The sequence below is a fragment of the Pelodiscus sinensis genome, chromosome 12, assembly GCF_049634645.1.
Source record: "Pelodiscus sinensis isolate JC-2024 chromosome 12, ASM4963464v1, whole genome shotgun sequence".
Taxonomy (NCBI): Eukaryota; Metazoa; Chordata; order Testudines; family Trionychidae; genus Pelodiscus; species Pelodiscus sinensis.
The window spans coordinates 48,035,894-48,050,152 of NC_134722.1; the positions used below are offsets into that span (position 1 = coordinate 48,035,894).

General features: G+C 59.2%; 1 protein-coding gene across 2 annotated transcripts in view; it reads right to left on the minus strand.

Moving 5' to 3' along the window:
* ZNRF1 (zinc and ring finger 1) overlaps positions 1-14,259 on the minus strand; it is a 37,843-nt gene that overhangs the window by 21,096 nt on the left and 2,488 nt on the right. The window contains exon 2 of one of the 2 annotated variants that reach the window (XM_075940697.1): positions 10,491-11,007. The exons of the other annotated variant lie outside the window; for it this stretch is intronic. Coding sequence (XP_075796812.1) covers positions 10,961-11,007 — 47 coding nt within the window. The 3' untranslated portion in view covers positions 10,491-10,960. Of the gene's footprint in view, positions 1-10,490; positions 11,008-14,259 lie in introns of those variants that run through there. 2 annotated transcript variants of the gene reach the window in all.

Genomic DNA, 14,259 nt, shown 5'->3' on the forward strand with positions numbered 1-14,259 from the left:
ACGGATTTCACAGCGTGCCCACGCGACAGGCAAGCTACTTCCCAACGGTTCTTTCAAACTCATTTCCTAGTGCAGCCCTGCCCTGAGGCACCACAGGACTGCGCCTTGCTCCCAACGAGCCGGGGCAAGGCACATTCTGAACAGGCACGGAAGGACAAGAGCTCGGGGCCAGCGTGGCGAGTGGCCCGTCCGCGGGAAGGGAAGGGCCTTTGACAAATGGGTGCAATACCATGTGCCGCAGACCGGGGAGAACCGCAGCACATCACTTCCCGCAGGGCGAGTCGGACACAGCCGCTCCTCCCCTGCAACCAGGGCTGGCGCGCTCCCGGCAGCCCCAGGGAGCGTGCCAGCTCAGACGCCGACAGTCTGGAAGTGGACAGGCAAAGCCTGGAAAGCCGTCACAAGCACGCACCACGGGCAGCAGGCGGAGACACACCAGACGCTGACAGCCAAGGGGGGAGGTCAGCAGGGATTTGCTATCACGGACGGACAGTGCAGAAGAGCCAACACACACAGGTCATGGAAACTTCCATCCCAGGACCACAGCGGGAAATAACACTCTGAAATCACACCACCGACTGCCAGGCCACCCTCCCCAGGCAGAAGTGACCCCCCGACCCCCACCAAGTGCCACAGGCACAAACAGCACCGGAGCAGCTAGCCCGAAGGATATCTGGGACCCCCGCGTCCGAGTGTCTGGTGCCCAGCTCAACGCCCGCAGCTGGCAGCAACACCTAGGCCTGGAGGCACAAGATCAGGGATGTGGGTTACAATCTGAGGCCTGCCCCAGCCTGACCAGAGATGGAGCATTTCAGAGGCACAAATGGTCACTGCCTGTCCATGGGAGTTAGGCACCTACATCTGCCTCTGGAATCCCCCTCCTAGCCCAGACCAAGCTCTCCCTGGCCCTACGAACGGCTCTTGAGCACACCAAGGCAGGCTGGAAATTCCACACCGGCTTACTTGATTCACAGCATGCAGGAGTCAATGCGACTGTTGCCAGAATGGGGGCATCAGGCTGCTGAGCACCTGCCGAGCACAGCAGGAGGCAAACTGACAGCCACTCAACCTGGAAACTGGCACCCCAGCTGGACTGACCACGCACAGGCCGAGATCCCACAGGAGCCGCTGCGCTGCTCAGACGCCAGCTACCCGGACTCCCGGTCGCCTGCAGTCACCGGTGAGAGCACAGGGACCCACAGCCGGGCTGGGCCATGCCACAGTCAGGGACACAGCAGCCTCCAGAGCTGGCCACATGGCTTTCGGCGTGGCCCAAGAGTGGCCACCCTGAGTCTGACTGAAGGAAGGGCGCTGAGTGGCGCGCAAGCCAGTAATCGTGTACTCGACACGACTTGCATCGACTTGCACCGAGTGCCCCATTGCTTGAGAAGGGGCTGCTGCAGGGCCGCGGTGGAGACGCAGCCTGCCCTGCTCCTACTACACTTAAAGGGCAGAGCGTGGCAGGGTAGGCCCGGGACCCAGGGCGAGCCGGGAATGAAGGAGTTCCTGCCCGCACTGGATCCGGACCGCTGCCCCTCAGCCTTTTACATGTAGTAAGAGGGGTGCGGACCCCACGCCAGCAGGGCCTGCTTCAGGCCCAGCTCACGTCAGGTCCTGCGCTGCGCCTCTGCCTCCCCAGCCGCCCCGCCCCATGGAGATGGTCCTGGGGGGAAACCGGCTTTTAAACCAGGTCCAGGTCCGGCTCCTGCTCCCCCCCCCCCCCCCCCGCGGCTGCCTTAGATATAGAGCAGGGGTCAGCAACATACAGCACATGCACCATAAGTGACATGTGGCCCAGCCAGTGGGGCTGTGTGGCCAGAGGTTGCTTCGGGGGCCGGGGATGCTGTGAGGGTGGCTAGGCTGCATGGGGGGAGGGGAAGGAAGCCCCTGAACCAGCTGCCGGGGCAGGCTGGAGCCAGGCTGGGGTGTGGGGAGCTCACTCGCTCTGGGGCAGGAGTGAGGGTGAGAGCTGCCCAGGCTATGGCTCCGGGGCTGAGCAGCAGCAGGGACAGCCCAAAGCTGCATTGGCCCGTGGGCTTGCGGGGAAGCGGGCGCTGCTCCTCCCCTCCCACAGGAAAAGCCAGAGTGGAGCCCAGGGCAGGAGACCGAGCGGGGTGCATGGTGGAGAGCCCCTCCCCCCAGAGAGCGGCATGGCCCAGGGCAGAAGGGGTCAATCGTGGCACGCCACCGCGGAAGGGCTGCCGGCCCGACACACAGGTAGCAGGGGAGGAGACTCAACTACTCTTCAACCCTGGACCAACGGCCCATCCAGCCCAGCGCCTGGTGCCCCAGAGGGAGGGAACAGGGAATCACCACGTGATCCTGCCCGTTGCTCATTCCCAGCCCGACACACAGAGGCCAGGGACGCCCTCCCTGCCCAGCCTGGCTAACAGCCATTGAGGGAACCATCCTCCATCAATCTAGCTCTTTTCTGAACCCTGCCAAAGCCTTGCCGGAGGGTGCTGAGACGGCCAGGAGGTCAGTCCGCAGGCTAGGAGGCTCCCATTTTTCCCACCCCGGTTATAATGTTATGGACCCTCTCCTATCCCCCCATAGCTGTCTCTTTTGTAGGCTGAGAAGTCCCAGGCTGACGAGACAGACCCCGCCGGCTCTGGGCACTGCTGAGGGCATCAGCTCAGGGCGAATGGCTCAAAAGCAGGGATGCTTACAGCCCTCGACTGGAGGCCTTCCCAAACACACCGAGCGCTCCAGCTGCCAATCTGGCCAGCAGGAACCTCACGAGCAAAACCCCTCTGGCACCCCAGCTCTCCCTGTGCCACAGTCAGCCCCGGGCCTACCACAGGTGAGGGTTATAGAACCCGATCTCACCTCCCCCAAACGGGTCCTCCCGGTGCCAAAGAACCAGCCACTGTCCCTGGTCACTTTACACTTCAGATCTTACCCACAAGAGCGCGCTGGGCCAGTCCATAGCATCTAAAATCGAAAGGGTTCCTAACAAGAAAGCAAAGGAGGAGGGCGAGGCTGTGAAGGAGAATGTCACATGCACCAGTCCCCCAGGTCTGGATGCAGGCTCTCAGCAGAGATGTTACAGGCTGCCCGCTCAGCAGTCTCTGGTGCACATCCTATGTCAGGATGGGTCGGCCTCCTTCCCACTCGCTGTCCCTCGCAAGGCTGCATCTGGGATCAGGAGCAAGACTGACGACCAGATGGAGTCCGCCTCATGGCATTTTATATCCCTTCCTGGGGTCTCCCCAGCTGGAGCTGGTCACATGATCAAGTGACGTGTGTTTCACATGCCAGTAGCCATGAGGCACTGTCTGGTCTGCAGGCCCCTAGAGGCATCCCTCAGGTGTGAATTAGCCACTCAGAGCCATTGTCCCGGAGCAGTGCTAGTTAGCCCAGCCAGTCACTAGCCAGTCACTGACCAATCCTTCCTCACTGTAGCCAGTCCAGGCCCATTGCTCTGTCTCAGACAGACATTTACAATCCAAGAACAGAGCCTCTCTCCATATTCACACACATCACACAAGTACACGAGGGTCACACACAGAACCAAGCTTTCGTTTGACTCCTCACATGGCAGAGATGTGTACAGAATTTGGGTGCACCAGTGATCTGTCTGCTCCCTTTAAAATCCAGTACCAGGACAGCTTATTAACGTCCCCTCCCGTGGCAGCCGTTCCAAACCCCTCATTTTAGCTGTCCTTTCCTGGATGTTCCAGTGCCCAGAGATCTTTTTGGAGATGAGGCCGCCACCCCTGCGGGCAGTACTCAAGCACTGGACACATCCAGCGTTCAGAGGCAATAAGATAGCCTCCGTCTTATTCTCTCTCTTTCTTAATGGCTCCCAACCTCTGGGTGGCTTCTCCGCCAGCCGCTGTACGTCAGGTGGATGTTTGAGGAGACCGCTCCATGGTGACTCCAAGACCCGTCTCTGGAGCAGCAACCGCTAGTTGAGTCCCCGGCACGTGCTGAGCGTGTGGTCTCCAAGGGGTGGCACCGTGTGTCTACCGGTGCCTGCCTCGGAGCATGGGCCTGCCGGGACACGTGGCACGTTTCAGTGCTGGGGAAGTGGGGTGCTGCAGCCCCCTTGGACAAAGCGGCAGCCTCAGAGCTCCGGGGCAGGGGCAGCTCCCAGCACACAGCTCTGCTAATGCACCCGACTACAGAACCCGCACAGCTCAACACGGCCCCCTCCTCCGGTACTCCCCACTTGTCCAGCCCAGGGCCTGTTCCCCTTCCCAGACACTCACAGCAGGAGCTCTGCCAATTCCCCGCCAGCTGGGGCTGGGGATGGGGCCAGGGCCAGGGCCCAGGGCCCTCTAGGGAGCAGCAGTGAGACAAGCCAGGGATACCCAGGTGCAGACATTCACCTGCAAGGACACCTGGCGATGGACCCCACCAGGCCATCAGTACCCAACCTGCGTGCTGCCGCCTTTGCCCACAGGCCTCAGAGCGCTGGCAGGGGCTCCCCGCTGTTGGAGCCCACGGCACACTGTAAGAACCTGCTCCAGGTTCCAGTGGCTTGGGACACAAACCCCAAAGGGTCCTGAGAATGGCAGCTCGCCCTTCCCCGCTCCCAGGGATCCCCCTGCTTTGGCGATGCCCAACAGCTATCCCCAGGAGGTTCCCGTCCAGCTGGGGAGAGCAGGGCTCCCAGATACAGAAGCAGACTCTGGCAGGCTCCCAAGGAGCAGCGAAGAGGCAGGAGCGGGAGGCCACGCCAGTGTCGGGGCTCAAACAAAGGGACCACACTGACTCTTTGTCACACGCCACGTGTCCCACAGTAGCGTTACTGTGCTCAGCTCCTGCAGGCCAGACCCGCGGCTAGCACCGGCACAGAGGGGCTACACAAAGCAGGCTGCCACTCAAGCCTCTCCCCCGCCACGCGCCGTGAACAAGCGGCCTCTAAAAGACAGCCAGCCAGCCGCTCTGCGGCCCTTGAGCGGAGCCAGGGCAGCCTGGGGAAGGGGCATTTCATTCTATTCTTGCTGTGCGTCTTCCCACCTGGCTGTGCTCAGACCCGTACCCATCCCTTGCAGAATTCAGCCATTGAAGTCCTGCGTCTAAGCCAGGGCTGAGGAACCTGTCGGGTCAGGAGCCGCTGACCCACAGAACAGTCAGGGGCCAGAGAGAAATGAGAAGGAAAAACCATCCCTGACGTGGCGCCCGACTGAGAAGCAGACACTCTCCGCAGAGCCTAGAAGGGCCTGGGCCAGTAGATTGTTGGTCCCCCATAGCTCTGGAGGGGAGGGGGATAAAAATGAGGGGCTCAGTGTGGGGAAGGGGGCTGCCAGGAAGGGGGCTCAGGGTCTGGGCGTGGGAGAAGGTGCTGGAGTCTCAGAGGCTGGATCCAGGGAAGCTGGGGGCCCCTGGGCCATGTCCCGCTGAGAACAGGTATGGGGACTGCACCAGTCCATCTAGAGGTTTGCCGTTTTACAGCAGGCAAGGCACACGGCACCAGCAGAGCGAGTACAAATGAAACCCTCCATAAGGGACAGGCTGGCTGGTCCCACCACACTGGCTATATCCGCATCTCCCCATCGGGGTCCTGGGCAGGGTCCCAAGGGCAGAGCAAACCCTCAGGGGGCCCCACAAGGTTGACCTGGCAGAGGTCACTGTGGCCACCCCACAAGTCATGATCCTGAGGGGCGGCAGACGAGCAGCTGAGGAAGCCCTCTCCCCCCGAGGGAATTCACGCCACAGCTGTGGGCCTGCTGCAGTACGCACAGGGACAGAACCCCAGTGAGCACATGATGGGGCTCCCTGCCCCAGCAGCAAGCCTGCTTGTGTACACCCTTGACTGCTGAGCCCTGGCTGGCGGCCGAACGCCCCCCGAGGCAGAGACGGGGGCAGGCCAGCTTGCCTGGCTGGGGTGGCACGAAGGTAGGAAGACGAGCAGAATGGGGCACTAACCGCACCCCAAAGCTAGGGACCCAGCAGACACCGGGGAGCAGGGCCGTGCGGACCCAGGGGGCGGCCAAGCCCCTTCCAGGCAGCGCCGCATGTGGCCGAGCCGCCACGTTCTGCGCAGAGCTCGGGCCTGCAAAGCTGCTCTCCCGCGGAACTGGCTCTGCGCGCAGGAGGTGAAAGCGCCAGCTGGGGGTGGGGCAACACACGGCACCCATGACACAGGCCTCAGGTGCCTGAAGGGGTGCAGTGCAGCAGGACTGGGCTTTGGGGTCCCTTAAACATGGCCATCTCCCCCTTTCCTCGCAGCCCCCTTCAGATCCTCCGTGCCGAGTGCCCCACGACAGCCGCCCTCAGCACACATCACACAGGGCGTGTGGACAGCGCAGGCAGGGCCATGCTCGGGGACTCGCCCGGGAAGCCACTGGTTCTGCGCAGCTCTGGACCGCTAGCTTGCGCCCTGTCGCCATGAGGCTGGGCACTGGCGGCTTACAAGAACAAAAAAAATACAAATATATATAAAAATTTAAAATATGAGACCTCAGAGGGACATAACCAGCTAAAAACATATAGAGAGGAGGAACACACACATCCAGACTTAAACATTAATAAAAGCACGAGTAAAAAGGGTGGTTTTAGCCTGACACCGAAACAATGCTAGCGTTGGCGCCATGCGAATATCCCGAGGAAGAGAATTCCACAGCCTGGGAGCAAAAGCTGAGAATGCCCTGTTCCGCGTAGATGTTAATCTTATCTCCACAAGTGGGGGAACACGAAGCAAAGCCTCCCCAGCTGACCTCAATCCCCGGGCAGGTTCATATGGGAGAAGACGGTCCTTCAGATACCCTGGACCCAACTCATTTAAGGCTGTATAGGTCATAACTAAAACCTTAAATTGTGCCCGGAAACATACCGGAGGCCAGCACAGCTGCCGAGGCCCTGGCATAATGTGCCCCACATAACTAGTGTTAGTTAAAACTCGAGCAGCTGCTTTCTGGACCAGTTGAAGTTTCCGAAGGCTCTTTAGAGGCAGCCCCACACAAAGTGCATGTCAGTAATCCAGTCGGGATGTAACAAGAGCATGGATCACTGTGGCCAAGTCATGCTCGTTCAGTAAGGGTCGCAGCTGGCCGATCCAATGAAGTTGCCCAAAGGCATTCCTGGCCACCGAAGAAATCTGATTTTCAAATGTTAAAAAGGGTCCAGGACTCCAAAGCTGAGCACGTTTTCAGGGGGAGAGTAACCCCGACTAGAACAGGTGCCATGCCACATTCACGCACAGATGGCCTCCTGATCCACAGGACCTCGGTCTTATCTGGGTTCAACTTCAGCTTATCTGACTTCATCCAAACCATCACTGCCTCCAGACACCAATTTAGATCGGTCACTGCCACCTGGTTCTAATTTCACAGGGAAATAGAGTTGGGTGTCCTCTGCATATTGATGGCACTGCCCTCCAAAACTCCTTATGACCTCTCCCAGCGGCTTCATGTAGATATTAAACAGCATAGGGGACAAAATGGAACCTTGCGGGACCCCACAGCACAATCACCACGGGGTCGAATAGCAGCCCTAGCTCCACCTTCTGAAAGCGTCCCGACAGGTAGGACCAGAACCATTGCAAAACAATGCCTGCAATACCCAACTCCGCCAGGCGTCCCAGAAGGATATCATGGTCAATGGTATCAAAAGCCGCTAAGAGGTCTAGGAGAATCAACAGGGATGCACTCCCCTTGTCTATCTCCCAGCGTAAATCATCTACCAGGGCGACCAAGGCTGTTTCAGTTCCAAAACCAGGCCTAAAGCCAGCCTGAAATGGATCTAAGTCTGTTTCTTCCAAGAAAGCTTAGAGTTACAGCACCACTGCCTGCTCGAGTACCTTGCCCAAGAAGGGAATATTAGCAATTGGGCGATAGTTAAGTCATGTGGGTCCAGGGAGGTCTTCTTGAGTAATGGTTTTATCACGGCCTCTTTCAAGGCAGCAGGAAACATACCAGATCTAAGAGACGCATTAATAATCCCCTGGACCCAGCCAGTCATCCCTTCCCTAGATTTAATAATAGTAGTGCTGGACAAGCCCCAGGCTCAGGCAGCTCCCTCTTTTCTGGCTAGGCTCTGGTGCCCAGCCCCACAGCACTGCAAGCACCAGCCCAGGGAAGCTGTCTGGTTTCTGGACAGAGGAGGACTGTTTTTCTTACTACCCGCCCCCCGACACACACAACCCCATGCAGGAAGCCTGCAGAGCCACCCCCACAGATGGAGGAAGCCTGCAGAGTCACACACACACACCCACCTCCCCCATGCAGGAAGCCTGCAGGGCCCCCCCGAACACACACACACAGACCCCGCCCCATGGAGGAAGCCTGGGGGAGCCCCTTCCCCATACACATGCAGGATGCCTGGAGAGCCCCTCCCCCCCACACACCCCACCCACCCCATGCAGGAAGCCTGCAGGGCCCCCTCACCCTCCCACCAACAGAGCAGCACAGGAAGCCTGCAGACGCTTTGCCGAAGGAAGTGGTGTGCAACTGAGCAAGGCTCAGGTGGTGCGTTTACATGCAGGCCAAACCACCACAAACAGCAGCTTCCTGCAGCTGCTCCCCAAACTCCGACCCCCCAGACATACCTCAGCTGCAGGGACGCCTGGATGCAGATGGCTGGGGGGAGGGGCAGGGTGAGCACTTGGGGAAGACCAGGTCACAGAGGGCTTGGGGCCAGGATGAGCAGTCGGCCCGGCCCGGGGGCACAGCAGTGCACAAGGCAGGCAGCCCAAGCAAGGCTGCAGAAGGGGATGGAGCAGGCAGCTTCGAAACGCCTCCAGGCACGTTCCCGCAGCAGGGCTGCTCATTCCTGCTCCTGTGGTTCCCGGGCAGAAGGCCTGCAGGCTCGATAGCCATGACCCCTGGCTCACAGGCACCAGGCAGCATGCCAGGGGGAGAGCAAGCTCGCCAAACTACTAGGGTCCCCAGCATCAGGGTGAGCACAAGCCACAAGGCAGCCTGCCCTTGGCTCTGCAGCCATCCGCCCCGCAGCGTCTCTGGGGCTGCCGCGGCGGCGGCCTGGGAAGCCAGTAGAGCAGCAGGGAGCAGAGCTTCCGCGTGCCCCTCGCCCGTGGGTCAGCCAGCGAGGAAGGAGCATGTGACATGCTGCACTCTTCCAGAGCTGCCTCTTTGCTGCCGCGCAGGGATGTCACCATTTCAACACAGCAGCAGACGGTGACACGCCAGCCCCTGGGGCGCAAGTGGCCATCCCGCACTGCTGGCCCTGTACCAGAGCCCGTGGTGCAGCAATCGGATCCCTGGGAGTGGTGTGCGTATAAGTCGGCTCCGGTCCTGCTCCCAACGAGCCGGCTGCTGCCCCGTGCCACGGGCTCTGCAGTACAAAGCCTACGTTGCTGAGCCTGCGCTGTATCAGAGCCCGTGGCATGGGGCAGCAGCCGGCTCCTGGTGCATAATGGCTCCGGGTCCCACTCACAGGGCACCAGCTGCGCTGCGGGCTCTGCAGCTTACGCTTTATACCCCAGAGCCTGCAGCTACTGTAACCGCTACTGCTTTTAACAGTTACAGTGGTAACATTCCTGGATATGGGTCGCCAGGGCGCCCTCATAGCCAAGAAGGCAAATGGCATATTAGGGTGCATTAGGAGGAGCATTGCCAGCAGATCCAGAGAAGGGATTTTTCCCCTTTATTCAGCACTGGGGAGGTCACATCTGGAGTATTGCGTCCAGTTCTGGGTCCCCCACTACAGAAAGGCTGTGGACACATTGGAGAGGGGCCAGTGGAGGGCATCCAAAACGACTAGAGAAGAGTGAGGGGGGATTTAACAAGCAGCCTTCAACTTTCTGAAATTCTCAGTGGGGGCAGATGGCAGAACAAGGAGCAATGGTCTCAAGTTGCAGTGGGGGAGTCTAGGTTGGATAGTAGGACAAACGATTTCCCTGGGCGGGTGGGAAGCGCTGGGCTGGGTTCCCTAGGGAGGGGGTGGAGTCTCCAGCCCTAGAGGTGTTTAAGTCTCAGCTTGACAAAACCCCGGCCGGGTTGATTTAGTTGGGATTGGTCCTGCCTTGGGCAGGGGCTGGACTTGATGCCCCCATGAGGACTCTTCCAGCTCTGGGGTTCTATGATTCCTACCGCCATGGGACAACTCCCACTGGCTGTGCGGAGAGGCCGCATTCGCCTTTTACAGGGTCGCCTGGACAGAGATGGCGCGAGCGAGCAAGTAAAGCAAAGAGCTTGAGGCCGAGGATTCTCCCCCCAGCTCAGCCATTGCCCCTGCTACCCTACACGCTCTGTCACCGCACCCTGCTGCAGCGCCCCCACCTGTCAGACACGGGTAGCTCCCAAGGGCGCTGGGGCCAATTCTGAGCCCACCTCCATCCAGGTAAGTCCCAGGCCTCGGTGGGGCAAGAGGGATGCGAAGGGAGGAGGACCAGGCGGCGCGACTGCGGTGTTATAAGGAAAGCCAGACCCTGCGCTCTGGTTCACAACGGTTCTCTGGCCTTCCTGGCATGCGGCTTGCAGCGGGTGACTTTAATGAGCCGTCTCTGGAACAGAACTCAGGAGACTCCAGGATCGGAGACCCTGGTGTAAGACCAGCAAGAGAAAGCGGGCGCAGATCTGTTCCAGCAAAGGGGAAAACCTTCTCCCACTGTTTATTGGACACAGTTGGAGGCTACCACAAGTTCATTGGCGCAGTCTTGTGGTAGCCCACCTGGCTACTCCGGTGCCAAGAGATCCCGGAGGCATTCAATAGAGGAGCTCTCCGCACCTGGCGGGTTTGGCACAGAGACGACGAGATGGGTGGGAAAAGGCTCTCTCCCCGGTGTGTACATTTCACGTGGCTGTGTGTGTATGTTCTCCTGCTAAGTGGGGCCTCCCTGGCCCAGGCTCGGCTGCAGCCTCCTGCCCTCATTGAGGGCGCTCGTGTCTGACGGACTCAGAGCGAAGCAGGAGACACCCAAGCTCTGCCAACACACCAATAAATAAGCCAGCTGCAAAGCGCTGTGACGGCATCCCCAGGCAGCGGAACAGAACCAAAAGGAGCCTGGAATCTCTTGACTTTTAGACAATTCAGACCGGGAAGTGGCTCTTCAGCAAGCGTGGCTGGAGCAGGTGGGTGGGAAGGGTAGGAGAATCCCTGCACGTGGAGAAAAGACGGACTTCAGGCAAGAAACAGGAACCGACCAAACCCAGATCTGTGCCCCTGGGCAGTTAGTGCGTGCCTCAGTGGGCTGGGCAAAACGGCCAGGGACTTCATAGGCCGGGGACCATCGCCAGGGCAGCAGCCAGACGGACAAGAAGCCGCCAGGTGAAGTGAGCCCTGCCGCCGCCGCCCGTGGGATGAGCTGCTCTGGAACGAGAAAAGATTCTGTGGCCAAGGCAGACAATCCACACGACCTCACACAGCATTAGCATCAAGCCAGCCAGGGACACACAACAGAGTAAAACATGTTTAACTGGGGGTGGGTGGGTGGGGGCCGGAGTAGCCCAACCCATGGTGCACTCCCCAGCCAGTTAACCATAACTGGTAAGCATTACCCTGTAATGGTGCTGCTTACCGATTAGCCATTACATCCGTACTACCAATCCAGCCCCTCTGACCCGCACACGAGCGCTACGGGGTGACACGACCAACCCGGGCCCCTCTGACCCGCACACGAGCGCTAGGGGGTGACACGACCAACCCGGGCCCCTCTGACCCGCACACGAGCGCTACGGGGTGACACGACCAAGCCGGGCCCCTCTGACCCGCACACGAGCGCTAGGGGGTGACACGACCAAGCCGGGCCCCTCTGACCCGCACACGAGCGCTAGGGGGTGACACGACCAACCCGGGCCCCTCTGACCCGCACACGAGCGCTAGGGGGTGACACGACCAAGCCGGGCCCCTCTGACCCGCACACGAGCGCTGGGGGTGACACAACCAAGCCGGGCCCCTCTGACCCGCACACGAGTGCTGGGGGTGACACGACCAACCCGGGCCCCTCTGACCCGCACACGAGCGCTAGGGGGTGACACGACCAAGCCGGGCCCCTCTGACCCGCACACGAGCGCTGGGGGTGACACAACCAAGCCGGGCCCCTCTGACCCGCACACGAGCGCTGGGGGTGACACAACCAACCCGGGCCCCTCTGACCCGCACACGAGCACTAGGGGGTGACAAAGCAGTGCTGCTCAGCCAAAAGGACTGAGCTGGGAGGAAGGAGGCACCAGGAAGCCAGTGGCATGGCTAGATGGCTCTGGGGTGGGACGGAGCTGCAGGGTCGATGCCCCCTCTACAAGAGCAGTCTCATTGGCCAGGCTGGAGATCAGCTCCAAAGCCCCAGCAGAGCCCTCGTGCCGTGGCCCTGGGCCAGCCCCCAGCCCTTCCCCTAGTAATGGTGAACTCCTGGAGGTGAGCGAGACCCTTTGAGCTGTCTGTGGAGGCTCAGAGGGCCGCAGGAGAGAGGAGCCGCGGTTATGCTGGAGATCTGCAGAAGGCAGCCCGAACAGTTGCATTCTGGGCTCAGCCACAGCCTGCTGCCAGCGAGGCGGGAGGAAGCGTTTCTCTGGAGACTGGGCGGGGCCAGGGTCCCAAGTCAGAGGGCCAACATGCCGAATAAGGTCACTCCACAGCTGTGAGAAAGCTCCGCGGCCTCAGGCCCCACCACCTCCAGCTCCTCACCACAAGCTCCCGTTTAGCTGGGAGACAGGCTCTTCCAGCGGGACACGTGCTGGGGCTCAGCTGGGGCTCTGAAGAGCCTACCAAAACCCACAGCCATGCTCCTTTGCCTTGCTGGAGGGCTAGAATCAGTCACTTCCTACCAAACCTGCCTCCCCAGACCGTGGCTGGTCTCCTCCGGATGTGCACAGTACACCTTCCTAGCCTAGTCTGTCAGTTCTCTTTGCAACTACAGGCTGGAGACGGTCCCAGCAAGAACGGGTGTACACCACTCAACTGCCTACAATGCCCAAGACAACAACCGTTTAACACTAGAAAGGGTGTCCCATTGGAGCATCAGAACCCAGCATAACCAAACCAAACTCACACAGCTGGGCACCTCCTGAGAGCGGACCACAGTGTGAGCTGCCTTCGCCAGGAACCTCTCCGCTCCGGGGCCTGGGAACTGTAGGGCCGCGGCAGGGCGTGCCAGGTACTTTTAGAGCACTTACAGCTTGTGCGAGTCTCCCAACCTCCTGTCATGAAGCTGGGAGGCGGGTCAGCCTGACAGATTGAGGTGCACATGCCCACAGAAGGCCAGTCACACATTCCTCATTTTACTGGGGCCCTTTGTAATTCTAGAGCAACACAAACTTCCACGAGAAGACTCTGAGGAACTATTCTGTTCTCCCTCAAAAACCAACCATCCTCCACTCCACCTTATGAGGAGCCAATGGCCTAGAAACAAATGCGCATGTGATGGGAGACTACACAAACCAAACCCAAGAAAGGCATGGACACCAGTAACACCGTGGCTTTCCAAACAGCTCCAGTTCGAAAGACAACCAGGGTTAACTAGGGCACTAGGATGTCTAGGGAAACCCTCCTCAGCAAGCAAGATTCACTTTAACAAACAATGGAGTCTTTTACCCTAAGGAGAGGGCACCCAGTATGACAAGGAAACCCTCACCAGCCCACCCTCAGAGCAGCCTTACAGACTCATTTTGTCACTAGTGTCGTCACATCTCTCCTAGATCGAGAGGCTACTAAGAAGTAGTATTGTTCCTGGGTCCGAGAAACGACAATACAATGGAGGCAGCTGTGCAGTAAAAACGGCCTGTCTGTTGAGCACATACAGTGCCAAGTACAAGGAGGTTCTGACCTGATTTGATGCCTCTGGACACAGCTGTAATACAAATCAGATCCTCAGACAGTAAGTTGCGTTCAACAAGGAGGGAACATCCTCTGCAGGTCCCTCCTTGCAGAAGCAGGTGGAAATCTGTTCTAGCTGAGGGCCATATCCATTCAGGACCGAAAGGCAGATGTTTTCAGCAACTCTTCAGTTTCAAGTCCCCCTAACGAATGAGTGGGAAAGTCGCCCAAGTCAATGTCAAGGCCTTTCTCCACATACCAAAGCTTTGTCATTTCAGCATTTTCACTGGGCCTAATGGAGTGTGGTTTTGCTCCAGGCAGCAGTTGGCCCTCGGAAGGAGGATTGCAGAGGAAGATATACTGTGGTGTATTGATTACACACACGTACACACACACTCCATTCTAACCATGGAAAACAAAATGTAACGGTCTCTGCATCTTTTGCTACTCTGTCCCTTAATCTGTCCCTCCACAAAATTCCCAGAGCTGCCTGCACACAGGAGACATGGGAGGTGAATACATAAATCAAATCAAATAAAACCAGACATGTTTCCAGAATCATTAGTTTTCTGTGCTCCTGCTTTTTCATCTTACCAA